Here is a 20,382-nt window from a genome sequence, read left to right on the forward strand (position 1 = left end):
CTCCATGCAATATGTGCCCTCCATAATACCCACCACCAGGCTCCCCCACCTTCCCACCCCCACCCCTTCAAAAAGCTCAGATTGTTTTTCAGAGTCTATAGTCTCTCATGGTTCATCTCCCCCTCCAATTTCCCTCAACTCCCTTCTCCTCTCCATCTCCCCATGTCCTCCGTGTTATTTGTTATGCTCCACAAATGAACGAAACCATATAATTGACTCTCTCTGCTTGACTTATTTCACTCAGCATAATCTCTTCCAGTCCCGTCCGTGTTGCTACAAAAGTTGGGTATTCATCCTTTCTGATGGAGGCATAATACTCCATAGTGTTATGTGGACCACATCTTCTTTATCCATTCATCCATTGAAGGGCATCTTGGTTCTTTCCACAGTTTGGTGACCGTGGCCATTGCTGCTATGAACATTGGGGTACAGATGGCCCTTCTTTTCACTACATCTGTATCTTTGGGGTAAATCCTCAGTAGTGCAATTGCAGGGTCATAGGGAAGCTCTATTTTTAATTTCTTGAGGAATCTCCACACTGTTCTCCAAAGTGGTTGCACCAATTTGCATTCCCACCAGAGTGTAAGAGGGTTCCCCTTTTTCCACATCCTCTCCGACACACGTTGTTTTCTGTCTTGCTAATTTTGGCCATTCTAACTGGCGTAAGGTGGTATCTCAATGTGGTTTTAATTTGAATCTCCCTGATGGCTAGTGATGATGAACATTTTTTCATGTGTCTGAGAGCCATTTGTATGTCTTCATTGGAGAAGTGTCTGTTCATGTCTTCTGCCCATTTTTTGATATGATTATCTGTTTTGTGTGTGTTGAGTTTGAGGAGTTCTTTATAGATCCTGGATATCAGCCTGTTGTCTGTACTGTCATTTGCAAATATCTTCTCCCATTCCGTGGGTTGCCTCTTTGTTTCATTGACTGTTTCCTTTGGTGTGCAGAAGCTTTTTATCTTGATGAAGTCCCAAAAGTTCATTTTCGCTTTTGTTTCCTTTGCCTTTGGAGACATATCTTGAAAGAATTTGCTGTGGCTGATATCTAAGAGCTTACTGCCTATGTTTTCCTCTAGGATTCTGATGGATTCCTGTCTCACGGTGAGGTCTTTTATCCATTTTGAGTTTATCTTTCTGTACAGTGTAAGAGAATGGTCGAGTTTCATTCTTCTACATATAGCTGTCCAATTTTCCCAGCACCATTTAATGAAGAGACTGTCTTTTTTCCACTGTATATTAGTTTTATCCTTCTGCTAACTTTGGGCTTTTTTTTTTTTTTCCCCTAGTTCCTTGAGGTACAAAGTTAGGTTCTTTATTAGGTATCTTTATTTTTTTAAATGTAGGCATTTATAACTATAAACTTCCCTCTTAGTACTGCTTTTGCTACATCCCATTAGTTTTAGTGTGTTATATTTTTGTTACTTTTCTCAAGGTATTTTCTAACTTCTCTTTTGATTTCTTCTTTGACCCATTAGTTGTTCAAGAGTATGTTGTTTAATTTCTACATATTTGTAAATTTTTTAGTTTTCTTTCTATCACTGAGTTCTGGTTTCATTCCATTGTGATCAGGAAAGATAGTTGGTATGATATTTGTCCTCTTGAGTTAAGACTTATTATTTGACCACACAAATTCCTAACCTGAGGAATGTTCCATGTGCATTTAAGAAGTAAGTGTATTTTGCTTTGGGTTTAGTTATCTGTATATGTCTGTTAGGACCATTTGGTCTGTAATATTGTTCAGTTCCACAGTTTCTTTATGGAATTTTCTGTCTGGATGTTCTGCCCATTACTGAAAGTAGGCTATTGAAGTTTGCTACTATATTTATTGCTGTGTGTTTCTCCCTTCAGTTCTTATATTTGCTTTATATATATTTAGGTGCTCTGATGTTGGGTCTGTGTATATACATAATTATTATTTCTTCTAGATGAATTGACCCTTTATCATTATATAATGACCTTCTTTGTCTCTTATGACAGTTTTTGACTTAAACTCTATTTTGTCTGATGTTAGTATTGCCACTTTTGTGCCCTTTTGGTTACCATTTGCATGGAGTATCTTTTTTTTTTTTTTTTTAAGATTTTGTTTATTTATTGAGAGAGAGAGAGAGGGAGAGAGAAAGAGCACAAGTATGGGGAGGGGCAGAGGGAGAGGCAGATTGTCCCTGGTGAGCAGGGAGCTGGATGCAGGGCTCAATCCCAGGACTTTGGGATCATGACCTGAGCCGAAGGCAGATGCTTAACTGACTGAGCCCCTCAGACACCGCTTCGTGGAGTATCTTTTTGCATCCTTTCACTTTAAGTCTATGTTTGTCCTTTAAAGTAAATCTGTTGTAGACAGCATGTAATTGGATCTGCTTTTTCATCCATTCAGCCACTCTGTCTTTTGATAGAGGGAGTTTAATCCACTTACATTTTAAGTAATTATTGATAGGGAAGGAGGTACTCTTGCCATTTTGTTAATTGTTTTCTATCTGTCTTTTGTCCCTTTTTTCTTCACTGGTTGTCCTTCTCCTTCGTGATTTGTAAATTTTTTGCAGGGATGGGCTTTGGTTGCCTTTTTTTTTTCTTTATTATCTGTAGGTTATTTCTTTGTGGCTACCATGAAAGCTTACACATAACACCTTATAGTTACAGCATAGACAACAAAGGCAAAAATAGGCAACTGTGACTACATCAAATTAAAAAGCTTATGCACATGGGCGCCTGGGTGGCTCAATTGTTGGGTGTCTGCCTTCAGCTTGGGTCGTGGTCCTGGGGTCCGGGAATCGAGCTCCGCATCGGTCTCCCTGCTGGGTGGGAAGTCTGCTTCTCCCTCTCCCACTCCCCCTGCTTGTGTTCCCTCTCTCGCTGTGTCTCTCTCTGTCAAACAAACAAAATCTTAAAAAAAAAAAAAAGGCTTCTGCACAGCAAAGAAAACAGTCAGTTGGGTGAAAAAGCAAATTATGAAATGGGAGAAAATATTTACAAACCACACATCTTATAAGGGGGTTAACATCCAAAACACATAAGGAACTCCTATACCATAATAGCAAAACTAAACCTGATTTTTTTAAAAAAATGGCAAAGGCCTTGATAGACATTTCTCCAAAGAAGAACAAGTGTATGATTCTACTTACATAAGATTTCTACAATAGTTGAACTTACGGGAAGAGTAGAAAGGTAATTGCCAAGGCTGCGGGGCAGAGGCAATGGGGGAATTGCTGTTCAATTGGTATATCATTCCAATTACTCTAGATGAGCAAGTTCTAGAGATCTGATTCACAACATGGTGCCTGTAGTTAAAAATACTTTATTGCACACTTAAAAAATGGATGGACCTTTGTCAAGAGGGCACATCTCATATTAAGTGTTCTTACCACAATAAAACATATATATTTTAAAAATCTTGTGACAGATATAGATGCAAAAATGTTTAAAATAAATATTAATATTTGGTACTGAGTATCATGTTTTTGAAAAAAAAAAACATATCTCAAACAAGTAGGGCTTGATCTAGCAAAGCAGTAATAGCTAATTTATAAATCTACATTCTACATTAGTAGGAAAACCACAGTTATTTCAGTAGTCTCCAAATAGGTATTTGGGAATAAAAGTTAAAAAAAAAAAATCTGTTCCCAGTTAAAAATAATTCTTTAAATTAGAGTAGAGCAACAATGCCTCGATATAATAAAGAATATGTATTGAAATTAGCAGTTAGTATAATCAAAGGGTCATATACTTTTTTATCCATATAAAACATTGTGACTGATGTTACCAAAAATGGTGAACTCTCGAGCTCCATTCTCACACAAAAAGTCTAACAGGCTAGCAAATCTGTCAGAATCAACTTTTGTAAAGCTCTGGACTCTAGTCAGAACTTTAGAAGTAAACCAGGAACCATTACTGAAGTAAGAAGATGCTGCACTTCAGGGAGTGAGTGGTGTGACACCTTAAATTGCCCGCCTGCCATCCCTCAATTTATTGTAGCTTTGAAGATGACAGATCATACTCCTGGTATAGGTTAGTGTTTATGAAGGACACAATGCAAACCTTTTTCTTAACAAATTGTTTTAAAGTGTTTTAACCTGTCTGGCAGCTCCCAGAAGGGACAAAGAAAGTTTTCCCAGGTCTGGGGCAGCTTCCCTGCCAGTGTTTGTTGAAAATATTTAATGGCCAAAGTATCGGCTAAAGCAGCCTAGGCCCAGGGATATCAGGATAAACAGTAAGCACACTGAAGAGCTTGAGAAGGAAGCAGTTGAGAAAAGGGAATACTTGGGGGGAAAGGACTTTCAAAGGCTCCTGCTTATATGGGGGAATTGAGAAGGCCAAGTATATGCCCAGGGCTGGACTTACTCTCAGAAAGGCCTGAGAAGACTATGAACTTCACTTTGGCTAACCTTTCAGGCTTTGTGTTGCACAAGTGAGAAGTGGAGTGTGAAGCAGTGTTTAAATAATATGGCTAAGTAGTGAGGAAGTATCCTAACTTGGAGAAAACCAGAAAAGACCGGTAGAGGTTTTTTTTTTCCTCTACCCCCCTTGTTCCTTTCCTTCCCTTTCCTTTCCTTTTTTTCTTTTTGGCTGCACGTTTTAAGGAAACTCAAAACAGCTGATTATTAAGCTAAGCACAGATAGACTTCAATGCTACACACAAAAAAGAATACAAACCTTTCACAAAAGTAATTTAGAAAAGTATCCAACAAACAACAACAATCTACAAGTAAAAATAAACCCTAGGTAGGGAGGAGAATCTGATATCCAGAGTTGCCATGTCCATTTTTAAAAGATCATGAAATAGTTAAACAAAGTGGCCATTTTTAGGGAAAAAAGTAATTAATAAAAACTGTGTCTGAGGAAGCCCAGGAATTATACTTATTAGAAAAAGATTTTAAGTCAACTCTCTTAATTATGCTCAAAGAGCTAAAGAAAGCCATGATTAAAAAAACTAAAGAAAACCCAGAAAAGGAGGTTTCATCAAATAGAGACATCAAAAAACGGGATAGAAATCTACTTGAACAAACTGAGGGTTTTAGAGGGGAGGGGGATGGGGAGACGGGGGAGCCTGGTGATGGGTATTAATAAGGGCACATATTGCATGGAGGACTGGGTGTTATATGTAAACAATGAATCTTGGAATACTACATCAAATACTAAAGATGTATGGTGACTAGTATAACACAATAAAAGAAATCCAGTCGAAGGTTTCAGTAGCAGATTTGAGTAGGCAGAACAAAGAATCCATAAACTTGAAGATAATTGAGATTATAAAGTCTGAGGCCCAAAAAGAGAAAAGAATGAAGAACAATGAACAGAGCCATGAGATATAATCAATTGCTCCTCACAACCCCACAACCCCTCACAACTTCTTCCTGCCCATTGGTACTGTCTCTGTGCTTTAATAAAACCACCTTTTTCCACCAGAAACAAAACCAAAAAACAGCCATGAGATATCATCAAGCATACCAACATGTGTAATAATGAAAATCCTGGGAGGAGAGAGAAAAAACAGAAAGGAGCAGAGGCAATATTTGATGAAGAAGCTATTGAGAACGCCCAAATTTGATGGAAATTATATATCTATACATCTAAAAAGCTTAATGAACTCCAAGCAGAATCAAGAAAGAGTTCTTCACTGAGACTCATTATAGTCAAACTGTCAAAAACCAAAGACAGGAAGTCTTTTAAGCAGTAGTAAAGAAGTATATCATCACTTACAAAGGGATCATCAGTAAGATTAAAGGTCAGCTTCTCTTTAGAAACCATAGAGGACGGGCTCCTGGGTGGCTCAGTGCGTTAATGCCTTTGGTTCCGGTTATGATCTCAGGGTCCTGGGATCAAGCCCTGTATCAGGCTTTCTGCTCAGCAGGAAGCCTGCTTCCCCTTCTCTCTGCCTGCTGCTCTGCCTACTTGTGCTTGCTTTTTCTCTCAAATGAATAAATAAAATCTTAAAAAGAAAGAAACCATGGAGGCTTATAGGGAGTGGGGTGATGTATTTACAGCATGTTTAAAAAAAAAAGTCCTGCTAACAATTCTACTTCTGGCTAAATTGTTTTTCAAAATGTGCAAGAATTTAAGACTAGATAAACATTGACTTAGGGAATTTGTCATGCGAGAAACGCTCCAGGAAGTCATTCAGGGGAAATGAAAGGACACTAGATAGCAACTCAAAGCCATGTGAAATAATAAAGGACAGTGATACCACTTCAAACCTACTAGGGTAGCTATGTTTTAAGAAAATGGAAAATAAAAAGTCTTGGCAAGGACATAGAGAAATTGGAACCCTTGTACGTTGCTGGTGGAAATGAAAAGTAGTGCGGCCACTGTGAGAAACAGCTTTGTGGTTCCTCAGGTAGTTAAACAGAATAGCAAATAATAATAATATTAATAATAACTAGTCCCTGCAATTCTGCTACTAGGTGTGTACCCAAAACAATTGGAAACAGATGTTCAAGCTAAAATTGTACATAAGTTTTCACAGCAGCACTGTTTACAAAATCCAAAAGGTAGTAATAGTTTAATGTTCATCAACAACAAATAAAGGAAGTATGGCATATTCAATACAATGGAATATTACTCAGCCATAAATAAGTACAGTTTTTTGATATGTGCTACAATATAGGTGAACCTTGAAAACATGCTAAGTAGAAAGAACCTAGATATGACACATACCATTTCATCTATAGGTAATAGCCAGAGTAGGTAAATTCATAGAGACAAAAGCTTATTAGAAGTTACCAAATGCTGAAGAATAAGGAGAAAAGGGGTAGAAATTGCTTCATGGATACAGGTTTCCTCTGAGGTTGATAAAAATGTTTTAGAACTAGGTAGAAGTGATGGTTACACACTGGATAAGAGTGTTTGAAATGCTACTGAATTATACATGTTAAAGTGGTTAACTTCATGTAACGTGAAGTTTGCTTTGATAAAACATTTGCATAAAAATTGATTAATATATTTTATATTGGGTCTCTTTTGCATTTCTCCATTAAACATTCTTCTAAAAGAATATATTTTAAAGCTCTTTTACACACCTACGTACACAGTATTGTTGCATAGGCTTACTGTTGTATATTTAGGTGGTTTTGAATATAAATGAAATTAACATCCCAGTAGGATTAATAAGGTTGACTTTAAATGTGTAGCAAAGCTTTCAAGTGTTTCCAGAAAACATATAAAAATAACTCTTAGAATACTTGTTGGTTCTGATACAAATAGATGTTTTTCAGCTAGTTTTTAAAAATTTTTTGGTTTTGGGGCACCTGGGTGGCTCAGTGGGTTAAACTCTGCCTTTGGCTCAGGTCATGATCTTAGGGTCCTGGGATCAATCCCCACATTGGGCTCTCCGCTCAGCAGGGAGCCTGCTCCTCCCCCCCCCCCCCCCCCCCCCCCCGCCTGCCTCTCTGCCTACTTGTGATCTCTCTCTCTCTGTCAAATAAATAAATTAAAAATTTTTGGTTATGAGATCTTAAAACTATGAACAACTTAAAAAATTATCCCTCTTAGATAACTCTGTGGTAATTTTTAAATATTTCTAAAATTTTATGCTCAACCTTATGGTAACCCTTATGTATTTCTTAAAAAACATTTGTTTCCATCAGTTTCATTTTCAAGGAAGTTTTGCATGATTAGTAATCCATGTTTCATTTCTTTGTAGGGAGTAGATTTTTGCTACCTAGTTAGTGCTAGGTGATTGTGTTTGCATGCATACACTTGTGTGTTTCTTTTTATGCATGTTTCATTTTATGGGACAGGGCAAAACTATTTTTCTGGTTTGTGACATTGAAGTCTGCGACTTCTGGTAGTAAACTGAGCAATGAGAATAATGTAAGCTGATAAACTCAAAAAGATCTTATAAGTAAAATTTGTAATTGAGAAATTATCTCTGGAAATTAATAAAGGACATGTATCAGCTAAAGAGTACTTTTGTAACCTCAGTACAATTTTTATATTATAAGGTTCACCCATTTAAAGTATATAATTCTGGGTTTTTTTACTTCACTGTGCAATGTGCAATAATTTATTTTAGAACATTTTTTAAATTTTTATTTATTTATTTGACAGACAGAGATCACAAGTAGGCAGAGAGGCAGGCAAAGAGAGAGAGAGAGAGGAGGAAGCAGGCTCCCTGCTGAGCAGAGAGCCCAATGCGGGGCTCGATCCCTGGACCCCGAGATCATGACCTGAGCTGAAGGCAGAGGCTTTAACCCACTGAGCCACCCAGGCACCCCTGATTTTAGAACATTTTTATTATCCACTCTCCTCCCCTTAATTCTCCTAGCCCTGGGTAAAAACTAATCTACTTTGTCTATGGATTTGCCTCTTCTGGAAATTTGATATAAATAGAATTGTATGTGATCTTTTATGACTGCCTTTGAATTCAGTATGTTTTTAAGATTCACCCATGTTGTATAGCAGCATGAGTACTTTATTTCTTTTTATTGCCAAATAATATTGCTTTGTATAGATATTACTTACCCATTCACCAGTTGATCGACATTTGCTTTTTCCCACTCTTTTGCTCTGTGAACAGTGCAGCCAGGAACATAAGTGTACAAGTTTTTGAGTGGTCATGTTTTCATATCTTCTGTGTACATACCTAAGAGTGGACCTTCTGGAACAAATGTTTAGCATTTTAAGGCACAATAAATAGTTTTCCAGTGTAACTGCACCATTTTACATTACTATTAGCAGTGTATGAGGGTTCCAATTTCTCCACATTCTTTCTAACTTGTTTTCTTTTTTATTATAGTAGTTCTATTGATTGTAAAATATCCTTGTGTTTTTTATTTTCTAATGATTAATAATGTTGAACATCTCATGTGCTTGTCATTCATTTATCTTTGCAAAAATGTCTATTCCAATCCTTTGCTCATTTTAATTTAATTTTTTATTTTATTTTTATGTTATTTTATGTTTTTTTTAAATGTTTTATTTACTTATTTGACAGAGATCACAAGTAGGCAGAGAGGCAGGCAGAGAGAAAGAGAGAGGGAAGCAGGCTCCCTGCTGAGCTGAGAGCCCATTGTGGGACTCCATCCCAGGACCCTGAGATCATGACCTGAGCCAAAGGCAGCGACTTAACCCACTGAGCCACCCAGGCGCCCCTTATTTTATGTTTTTATTTAAATTCCAGTTAATTAACATACAGTGTAATATCAGTTTCAGGTATACAATATAGTGATTCAGCACTTCCATGCAATCAGTGCTCGTCACAAGGGCACTTTTTTCCCTTCCTTTGTCCATTTTAAAATAATTTGTCTTTCTTACTGTTGAAAATTAAGAATATTATTCTGAATATTAGTCCCATAACAGATACACTGCAGATATTTTCTCCTATTCTGTGTGCTGTCATTCCACTTTTTTGGTGGTGACCTTTGAAGCACAAGTTTTTTATTTTGATGAAATCCGACTTACACTTCTCTATTGCTTATGCTTTTGGTGTTATAGTAAGAAATCATGGCATAACTCAGAATTACAAAGGTTTATCTTTTTTGAAAGATAATTTGGTTTTAGTTCTTATATTTAGGTCTGTGATCCCCTTTTGAGGCAATAAAAAATTTGTCTTTGAAAATTCTGTAAAATATGCATAACATAAAGTTTACCATCTTAACTATTTTTTTAAAGCTTTTATTTTTTTTTTTACTCTCCTGTTCAGCATCATCATGGTGACCAGCACAATGTGCCCAACCTGTTTCTCTCCCCCTGTTTGTGTCCCCCTTGGAGGGCAGTGCCTGTTTTCCACTCTCTGTTTCCAGTTAGGTGCTCAATAAGTATTTTTGAATAAATATATGAATACGAATATGGCCCAAGAGTTGTTTTCAGTATTTCTACTAAGAATGTAAAGTCAGGGCAGCTGCTTCCTTTCCCATCCTGCCTGTCACCCTCAAGTTCTAATTTTTCTCAGTTCTAAGTTTTAAATGCACATGCATCCTGCTCTTTCACCTCTTCCCTGAAACCCCCTAATTCCCTGTATAACATCTGCAGTTCTCCTGATCTTTTGAAGAACATTTGAAGAGAAGTTTGAGAAATGCAAAATCAAGTTAACTGTAAATGAGTCCTCTCATAGCAGAAATAAATCAGATGACCAAATCCCAGCCAGCAGAGAGGGAGGGTTCATGGTGCCTTCCTTTTATACATTTAGTTCTTTTTCATTATAAAGGAAATACATGTTTCTTTAAAATTTGTTTTTATTTATTTGAGAGAGAGAGAATGAGCACAAGCAAGGGAAAGAGGAAGAGGGAGAAGTAGATTCTCTGTTGAGTAGGAAGCCCAGTTCAGGGCTTGATTCCAGGACCCTGGGACCATGACCTGAGCCAAAGGCAGATACTTAACTGACTGCGCCACCCAGGTGCCCCCATCTTAACTACCTTAAGTATGCAATTCAGTTGTGTTAACAATATTCACACTGTTGTACAACTGATCTCCAGAACTCTTCTAAGAAAACTGAAATTATATCCATTAAACCATAACTCCTCATTTCCTTTTCTCCCTAACCACTGGCAACCACCATTCTAATTTCTTTGTCTATGAATTTGACTCCTTTAAGTGTCTCATAAAAGTGTGATCATAACAGTATTTGTGACTCTCTTACTTTGCTTAGCATTATGTCCTCAAGTTTCATCCATGTTGTAGCATGTGTCAGTTTCTTTCCTTTTTAAGGCTAATTTTCCATTGTATGTATATACTACATTTCGTTCATTCATTCATCACTGGACACTTGAGTTGCTTTCATCTTTTGATTATTTGTGAATAGTGCTGCTATGAACATGAGTGTATAGATAACTCCTTGAGACCCTACTTTTTAGTTTTTTGGAGTTACAGACCCAGAAGTGGAATTGCTAGATCATATGGTCCTTCTATTTTTAAGTTTTTATGGAACTGTCATTCTGTTTTTCATATATGCAATTGTATATATTATAGAGGTTCATATACTTGTGCTGCCTATACCCATAGAGGCAATTTTTATGTATGGATTGCAAATTCATTCTTTACACATGAATAATCAGTTGTCCTAGCATTGTTTATTGAAAAGACTGTTCTTTTCCCATGAATTTTCTTGGCTCCTTCGTTGAAAATCAAGTCACCATAAATGTTAGTGTTTATTTATGGACCGTCAGTTATGTTCCCTTGATCTGTATGTTTATCCTGTGCCGGTATTACTCTGTTTTGATTACTCTACCTGTTTAGTAAGTTTTGACATCAGAAAGTGAGTCCTCCAACTTTGTCCATCCTTTCTCAGGGTTGGTTTGTCTACTATGGGTCCCTTGAATTTCTACATGAATTTTAGGATATGTTTTTCAGATTTTTGCAGGAAAAAAAAAAAAAGCCAGGTGGGATTTTTGATAGGAATTGCCTTGAACCAATAAATCAATATGGGGAGTATTGCTATTTAACAGTATTGTCTTCAAATACATTGGGTCAGTTTTCCATTTGTTTTGATTGTCCATAATGTTTTTTCAACAGTGTTTTATAGTGTGCTAGTTTTATATTTATTTTGGTAAATACGTTCTTAGGTATTTTATTTTTTGTGCTATTGTAAATAGAATTGTTTTCTTAAGTTTCATTTTTGGATAATTTGCTGTATGTTAAAGTACAGTTGAGTTTTGTATATTGAGCTTGAATCCTGCAACTTTCCTGAGCTTGTTTCTTACAACCTGGCTGGTTTTGTGTGGTTTCCTTGGAATTTTCTATATGAAGATCTTGTCATTTACAAATACAGTTTTACTTCTTCCTTTCCAATCTGGATTTCTTTAATTTCTTTCCAGATTGTCCTGGGGAGGACATACAGTATGATGTTGAAGATAGGAAGAATGGACATACTTGTCCTACTCTTGTCTAGGGGAAATCATCTAGTCTTTAACCATTTGGCATCATTTAATAATATTGGTTCTTCCAATCCATGAACATGGAATATCTTTCCATTTGTTTGTGTCATCTTCAGTTTCTTTCCGTGTTTTTACAGCTTTCAGAGTTAGGTCTTTTATTATTATTGGTTCATTTGTAATAGGATTATTTTCTTAATATCTCTTTCTGCTACTTCATTATTAGCATATAGAAATGCAACAGATTTCTGTGTATTAATTTTGTGTCCTACTTTACTGAATTAATTTGTCAGTTCTTACTAGAGATTTTTGGTGGAGTCATTAGGATTTTCTTTATACAGTATTATGTCATCTACAAATAGTGAAAGTGTTACTTTTTCCTTAGTTGGATGCCTTTTATTTCTTTTTCTTGTCTTGCTGCTGTGGCTAGGACTTCCAGTACTATGTTGAATTAAACTGGTGAAAGTGGATATCCTGATCTTGTTCCTGACCTTAGGGGAAAATTTTCCCACTCTCAATTTTTCACCATTGAGTATGATGTTAGTTGTGGGATTTTCATATGTGGCCTTTATAATGTTGAGGTATGTTCTCTCTAAACCTACTTTGTTGAGGGTTTTTATCATGAATGGATGTTGTACTTTATCAGATGCTTTCTGTGCATTTATTGAGATGATCTTATGGTTTTATTCTTTCTCTTTTTAATATGATAATGCTACAAACAATGAATGGCTCAACCAAGAAATCAAAGAAGAAATCAGAGAATACAGGGAGACAAATGAGAATGAAAACACAATGGTTCAGAATCTTTGGGATACAGCAAAAACAGTTCTCAGAGGGTAGATTATAGTAGTACAGGCCTACTTCAAGAAGCAAGAAAAATCTCAAAGAATCCAACCTTACACCTAAAGGATCTAGAAAAAAAAAAAACCAAAGTCCAGAGCCAGTGGAATGAAGGAAATAATAAATATTAGAGCAGAAGTAAATGAAATAGAGATTTAAGAAACAATAGACCTGATCAGTGAAACCAGGAACTAGTTCTTTGAAAAGATTAACAAAATTGATAAACCTTTAGTAAGACTTACCAAAAAAAGAAGAGAGGATTCAAATAAATAAAATCAGAAATGAAGGAGGAGAAATAACAACCAATACCACAGAAATGCAAAGGATTATAAGAATATTACTAAAAACTATATGCCAACAAATTGGACAACCTAGAAGAAATGGATAAATTCCTAAGAAACATATCACCTTCCAAAACTGAATCAGAAAAAAACAGAAAATTTGAACAGACCAATTACTAGCAATGAAATTGAATCAGTAATAAACTCCCAACAAACAAAAGTCCAGGACCTGGTGGATTCACAGGTTAATTCTACCAGTCATTTAAAGAAGAGTTAATACCTATTCTCAAACCATTCCAGAAAATAGAAGAAGGAAACTTTCAGATTCATTCTATAATGCCACATTACCCTGATACCAAAATTGTATAAAGACATTACAAAAAAATAGTAATGTAGGCAGGTATGTCTTATGAACATAGATGCAGAAATCTTTGACAAAATATTAGCAACCTCAATCTAATAACACATTAAAAAAAATTATTCACCATGATCAAGTGGGATTTATTCCTGCGATGCGAGTGTGGTTAAATATTTGCAAATAAATCAACATGATACATTAACATGCAAAAGGATAAAAACCATATGATCATCTCAGTAGATGAGTTTTTAAAAATTATTTTATTTTATATTTAAATTCAATTAATTAACATTTAAGGCTACCTTATGGTTTCAGAGGTAGAGGTAGTGATTCATCAGTCTTATATAACACCCAGTGTTCATTACATCACATGCCCCCCTTGATGTCCGTCACCCAGTTACCCCATCCCTCCAATCCCTACCCTCTTCCAGCAACCCTCAGTTTGATTCCTATGATTAAGAGTCTCATATGGTTTGTGTCCATCTCTGGTTTCATCTTGTTTTATTTTTTTCCTCTCTTTCCCTATGATCCTCTGTTTTGTTTCTTAAATTCCACAAATGAGTAAGATCATATGATAATTATCTTTCTGTTATTGACTTATTTTGCTTAGCATATCCTTTAGTTCCATCCACATTGTTGCAAATGACAAGATTTCTTTCTTTTTTTTTTTTTTAAGATTTTATTTATTTGACAGAAATCACAAGTAGGCAGAGAGGCAGGCAGAGAGAGAGGGAAGCAGGCTCCCTGCTGAGCAGAGAGCCTGATGCAGGGCTCCTTCCCAGGACTCTGGGACCATAACCTGAGCCGAAAGCAGAGGCTTTAACCCACTGAGCCACCCAGGCGCCCCAAGATTTCTTTTTTTATTTTTTTTTTAAGATTTCGTTTTCTTGATGGCTGACTAATATTCTGTGTGTGTGTGTGTGTGTGTGTGTGTGTGTGTATACACATACATACCACATCTTTATGCATTCATCTGTTGATGGACATTTGGGCTCTTTCCAAGTTGGTTATTGTGGACATTGCTGCTATAAACATTGGGGTGCAGGTGCCCCTACATTTGTTTCTTTGGGGTAATGCAATTGCTGGGTTGTAGGGTAGCTCTATTTTCAACTTTTTGAGGAACCTCCATGCTGTTTTCCAGAGTAGCTGCACCAGCTTGCATTCCCACCAGCAATGTAGGAAGGTTCCCCTTTCTCTGCATCTTCACCAACATCTGTCCTTTTCTGACTTGTTAATTTTAGCCATTCTGACTGGTGTGAAGTGATATCTCATTGTGTTTTTGATTTGTATTTTCCTGATGCCAAGTGATGTTGAGCATTTTTTCGTGTTGGCCATTTGTATGTGTTCTTTGGAGAAATGTCTGTTCATGTCTTCTGCCCATTTCTTGCCTGGATTATTTCTTTCAGTGTTGAGTTTGATAAGTTCTTTATAGATTTTGGGTACTAGTCCTTTATCTGATATGTCATTTGAAAATATCTTCTTCTATTCTGTTGGCTGTCTTTCGATTTTGTTGACTGTTTCCTTCGCTCTGCAAAAGCAGTCCTAGTTTTAATTTGCATTTCCTTAATGTAAATGGTATTGAACATGTTATGCCCCTATGCCCCATCTCTATACTAGTAAGAGAAATGCTGGGGTTTTGTCCATTTTTCTGATTGGGTTGTCTTTTTTTTTTTTTTTTTTAAGCTGTTAAGGTTTTGACATCCTTATGTGTGTTAGATACAAGTCTTTTATTGGATATGAGGGTTGCAAAATTTTCTTCCAGCCTATAGCTGGGAGAGAGAGGGTCCCATCATTGCTGCTGTAAGGAAAAGTCCAGTTTCTCTGTGTGGTCTCCACACAGGAAGGGGTAGCTCCTTATCAGCCATCATGGGTTAAAAATAGGTTCTGGGCCCCTGCTTGGCCATCTCTAATACCGTGGCTTAGATGTTGGGGTGTCTTGTCATTTAGCAAGGACAGAGGTTTAGGCTCCTCATTTAGCCTTTTCTGATATGAGAAAAGCAGGTGTCCCCCCCAACCCCCCACCATGGTGTTTGGCTGGAATAGAGCAGTTATGGTCTAAAAGTTTTCTGTCTTGCTAGACTTTGCTTTTACTGTTTTGTTTGTATTGTTTTGTTTTGTTTTGTTTTTTAAGCTAATGAAGGTGGGCTTTTATTAGAGACTGTCTATGCCCTTTTTTTCCTGTGTTGCTGGCCTCTTTAGCTCCTAAATCTTCCGGATATGAGTTACAAAGAAAACCCAGGGATTTTACTACCATGTCCTTCCTCTGGTCCCAGAATCCCTAGCCCGCCTGCCTTCTCTCCATCTTTCAGATATATATACATCTTTTATATATAATGTCTAGGACTTTTAGTTACACTTATCAGACAAATAGAAGGTACAACTACTCCATTACATCAGAAGTGACAGCATAATTTTAGGTATTTTTATTTGAAATCAAATGTGGCTGTTATCATCAAATAGGATGCCAGGTAATGACTTCATAGGTAAAACAGAAATCTCAAAGAAGTTTTATCTTTATGGTAGCTTAGCTTCTGATCCAGTACCCCAGAAAGAAGTACTCATTCTTTTTCCTATTTTTAGGAATATTCTTCTTTTTTTTTTTTAAAGATTTTATTTATTTGAGAGAGAGACAACGAGAGAGAGCATGGAAGGGGAGGTCAGAGGGAGAAGCAGACTCCCCATCGAGACCCCAGGATCATGGGGTCTGAGCCAAAGGCAGTTGCTTAACCAACTGAGCCACCCAGGCACCCCTCATTTCCTTATTCTTATTGGTATAATATTAGGGTATAGGCCAAGCTTCTGTAACAAAGGGACCCCCAAATGCAATGGCTCACATAGGGTAGAATTTTATTTTCCTTTTTTATAGTAGTCTAGGATAGGAAGAGGAGCTCTGTTCCTTAAAGGTATCCAAAGACTCAAGCAGACTTGGCAGCTAAGCCATTTGCACACATGGCTTCTGATATTGTTCTAGATATTACCATTTTTAGCTGGCAAGAGTAATGGTGATGGTAGTGATGGTGGTAGTAGGGGAACATGGAGGTCAAGAATTTGATTTTCTAAGGACAGGAAGCAGAATTTATACTTACTGCTTTTGCTCATATACCATTGGCCTAAACCTAGTCATAACGGTCATACCTAGGTAAAGGAACCTGGAAAGGTCTCCAGTTTTGTGGCCATGTGACCAGCAAAAGTTGGGGTAAGGGACCTCTGTTACTAAAAGCAAATAGCTGAGGATACTGAGGGACCAAAGTAGTCTTTACTTTTGTTAGTTCAGTGAAACATTTAAAAAAAATTTTTTTAAAGATTTTATTTATTTATTTGACACAGAGATCACAAGTAAGTGAGAGGCAGACAGAGGGAGAGGGGGAAGCAGGCTCCCTGCTGAGCAGAGAGCCCGATGTGGGGCTTGAGATCATGACCGGAGCCGAGGGCAGAGGCTTAACCCACTGAGCCACCCAGGCATCCCTAATGAAACATTTTTTTTTTTAATTTTTTTTTTAAAGATTTTATTTATTTGACAGACAGAGATCACAAGTAGGCAGAGAGGCAGGCAGAGAGAGAGGAGGAAGTAGGCTCCCCGCTGAGGAGAGAGCCCGACGTGGGGCTCCATCCCAGGACTCTGGGATCGCGACCTGAGCTAAAGGCAGAGACTTTAACCCACTGAGCCACCCAGGCGCCTCTAGTGAAACATTTTTAGAAGAAATTAACAATGTGGTCTTACATGTACAGACACTTCTCCAAAGAAGACATGGAAATGGCTAACAGACACAAGAAAAAACGTTCATCACTAGCCAATAGGGAGATTTAAATCAAAACCACATTGAGATACCATCTTACACCAGTTAGAATGGCCAAAATTAGCAAGACAGGAAACAACGTGTCTTGTAGAGGATGTGGAGAAAGGGGAACCTTCTTACACTGTTGGTGGGAATGCAAGTTGGTGCAGTCACTTTGGAAAATAGTGTGGAGCTTCCCTATGACCCTGCAATTGCACTGTTGGGTATTTACCCGAAAAATACAGATGTAGTGAGAAGAAGGGCCATCTGTACCCCAATGTTCATAGCAGAAATGGACACAGTCGCCAAACTTTGGAAAGAACCAAGATGCCCTTCAATGGACGAATGGATAAAGAAGATATGGCCCATATATGCTATGGAGTATTATGCCTCCATCAGAAAGGATGAATACCCAACTTTTTTTAAGAACATGGATTGGACTGGAAGAGATTATGCTAAGTGATATAAGTTAAGCAGAGAGATTCAATTATCATATGGTTTCTCTTGCTTATGGAGCATTAGGAATAACATGGAGGACATGGGGAGAATGAGAGGAGAAGGGAGTTGGGGGAAATCGGAGAGGGACATGAACCATGAGAGACTGTGGACTCTTAGAATCAATCCGAGGATTTTGGAGGGGAGGAGGGTGGGGGGTTGGGTGAGCCTGGTGGTGGGTATTATGGAAGGCATGAATTGCATGGAGCACTGGGTATGGTGCATAAACAATGAATTCTGTTACACTGAAAAGAAATTTTAAAAAAATGAAAAAAATTTTAAAAAAGAAAAAATAATAAACGTACCGTTGGTGGGGAAAAAAAAAAAAAACTATGTGGTCTTAGTTATCATGAGCCATTTTATCCTATAGTTAACTGTCCTTTTTGTTATGTTCCTACCTGTTCTATTGTAATAGATCAACAGGACCTTCGTGGTTAAATCTTAGCCTGGATTATGTAACTGGTTTATATAACTATTCGGACTACAAGTAAGAACTTGTTTATATCTTCTAGGGTGTACGGAGTCCACGGGGAATAGGATGCAAGCCAGAAGCTGTATGTAGTCACATTATTATTGAGAGCCATGAAAAAGGATGTTTCAGGACTCTAACTGCTGAACAACCACAATTGGATAGTCACCCTTGTGTTTTCAGATCTGCTGACCCCTCAGAAATGATCAGAGGACAACGGAGTCCATCATCATGGAGAACCAGACACATCGACCTTTCCAAATCACTAGACCAGAGTAACCCCCATTTCAAAGTTTGGAATTCCTTGCAGTTACGAAGTCATTCCCCATTTCAAAACTTTACAGCTGATGACTTCAGAATTAGCCAGGGTCTTCGAATGCCATTCCATGAAAAGATAGACCCTTGGCTGTCAGAATTAGTAGAACCTGCTTGTGTGCCATCTGAAGAAATGGACTGTCATTCTTCATCACAAATGCTGCCCCCAGAACCCTTGAAAAAGTTTACTACTTCCATCACTTTTTCATCTCACCGACATTCTAAATGCTTTTCAGATTCCTCTGTTTTTAAGGTTGGTGTTACTGAAGGTAGCCAGTGTACTGGAGCATCTGTGGGGGTATTTAATTCTCATTTCACTGAAGAGCAAAATCCTCCCAAAGATCTAGAACAGAGAACCTCTTCCCCTTCGTCATTTAAAATTGTTAGTCATTCACCAGATAAAGCTGTGACTATCTTAGCAGAAAGTGGTAGGCAAAGCCAAAAACTATCTGTTGAACATTCTCAGCAAGAAGAAAAACTCTTAGAAAGATCAGATTTTAAAGGCAGTGATTCTGAGCCCAGTACCAGTGAAAAGGGTAGCGATGTCAAGGAAGTTCATTTTTCTGATAACCATACCTTCATTAGAATGAACAGACCAAGTTCCACACTAGGAGTAAAAGAGAAGAATGTAACTATAACTCCAGATATTGCTTCGCACATTATTCTTGAACAACGAGAGCTCTTTGAACCAAGCAAAGCCTCACATGCAGATCACCATGTGAGAAAACATTCTCCCCCTCCTCAACATCAGGATTACCTAGCTCCAAACCTTCCTTGTCGCATTTTTCTTGAAAAACGAGAACTCTTTGAACAAAGCAAAACCCCACATTTAGATCATCAAATGAGAGAAAACCACTGTCCCTTTCCTCAAAGTCAGGATTATATAGCTTCAGACATTCCTTCTTCCATTTTTCTTGAACAACGTCAGCTCTTTGAACAAAGCAAAACCCCAGATGTAGATCACATGGGGAAATACCATTCCCCTCTTCCTCAAGGTCAGGATTATATAGTAGAAAAGAATAACCAGCATAAGTTTAGATCATACATTTCCAATATGATAAATGTTGAAGCCAAGTTCGATAATGTGGTGTCCCAGTCAGCCCCAAATCAGTGTACATTAGTAACATCTACATCTACTCCACCCTCAAATAGAAAAGCACTTTCTTGTGTTCGTATAACTCTTTATCCCAAGACTCCTTCCAGGTTGGATGGTGGAACCTTAGATAAAAGATTTCACTCATTGGATCCTGCTTCTAAAACAAGGATGAATAGTGAGTTTAACTCTGACCTACAAACTATATCTTCAAGATCATTGGAACCAACCTCCAAATTATTGACCAGTGAACCTGTAGCACAGAATCAACAATCTTTAGGTTTTCTAGGACCTAAATCTTCACCGGACTTCCAAGTTGTACAGTCTCCTCTTCCAGATAGTGATACTATTTCCCAGGACTTGAAAACCATACTTTTTCAGAATAGCCAGATAGTAACCTCAAGGCAAACACAAGTGAACATTTCAGATTTGGAAGGATATTCCAGTCCGGAAGGGACTCCGGTATCTGCAGATCGGTGAGTCTCAATGTGATGATAAGCAAGCTGGCGGAATTTGTGATAGAGGGTTTTAAATACTTAAGCAAATGTAAGTTCTTGGGGGAAAGGCAGTACAGTTTTTCTTTGGGGAGGTTGTATCTGACTATTCTTCTAGAAGTCTTTCAAGACATAAATGCCTAGGTAAAAGAGAATGTCTGAAAGTAATGTATTTATAATTTCAGAGGGCTTTTGACAAGACTTGGCATTGAGTATTTCAAAACATCGCATTACTTTGGGAAGAGTCTTTGATCATCCCATCGTGCAATTTACTAATTGTTTATTGTATTGGAAATACGCTGAACACCAGGCTTTGGGATATGTGCATGTGCTCACTCTCTTGCTTGCTTGTGCATGTTCTCTCTCTCTCCCTTCTCGGTTTCCATTTCATGATTCTCCTCAAATATTTAGTATTTATAATGAAAAGTAACTTTCCAGCAGAGAATCCTGGCAGACATCAC

General features: G+C 37.5%; 1 protein-coding gene across 1 annotated transcript in view; it reads left to right on the top strand.

The window, feature by feature from the left end:
- The window catches only part of LOC111148005 (ALMS1, centrosome and basal body associated protein), a 217,390-nt gene that overhangs the window by 83,717 nt on the left and 113,291 nt on the right, over nucleotides 1-20,382 (top strand). The window contains 1 exon segment of the mRNA XM_022504335.1: nucleotides 18,063-19,903. Coding sequence (XP_022360043.1) covers nucleotides 18,063-19,903 — 1,841 coding nt within the window.

The sequence above is a fragment of the Enhydra lutris genome, unplaced genomic scaffold (assembly GCF_002288905.1).
Source record: "Enhydra lutris kenyoni isolate GAN:26980312 unplaced genomic scaffold, ASM228890v2 scaffoldscaffold18, whole genome shotgun sequence".
In the NCBI taxonomy this organism is placed as follows: Eukaryota; Metazoa; Chordata; class Mammalia; order Carnivora; family Mustelidae; genus Enhydra; species Enhydra lutris.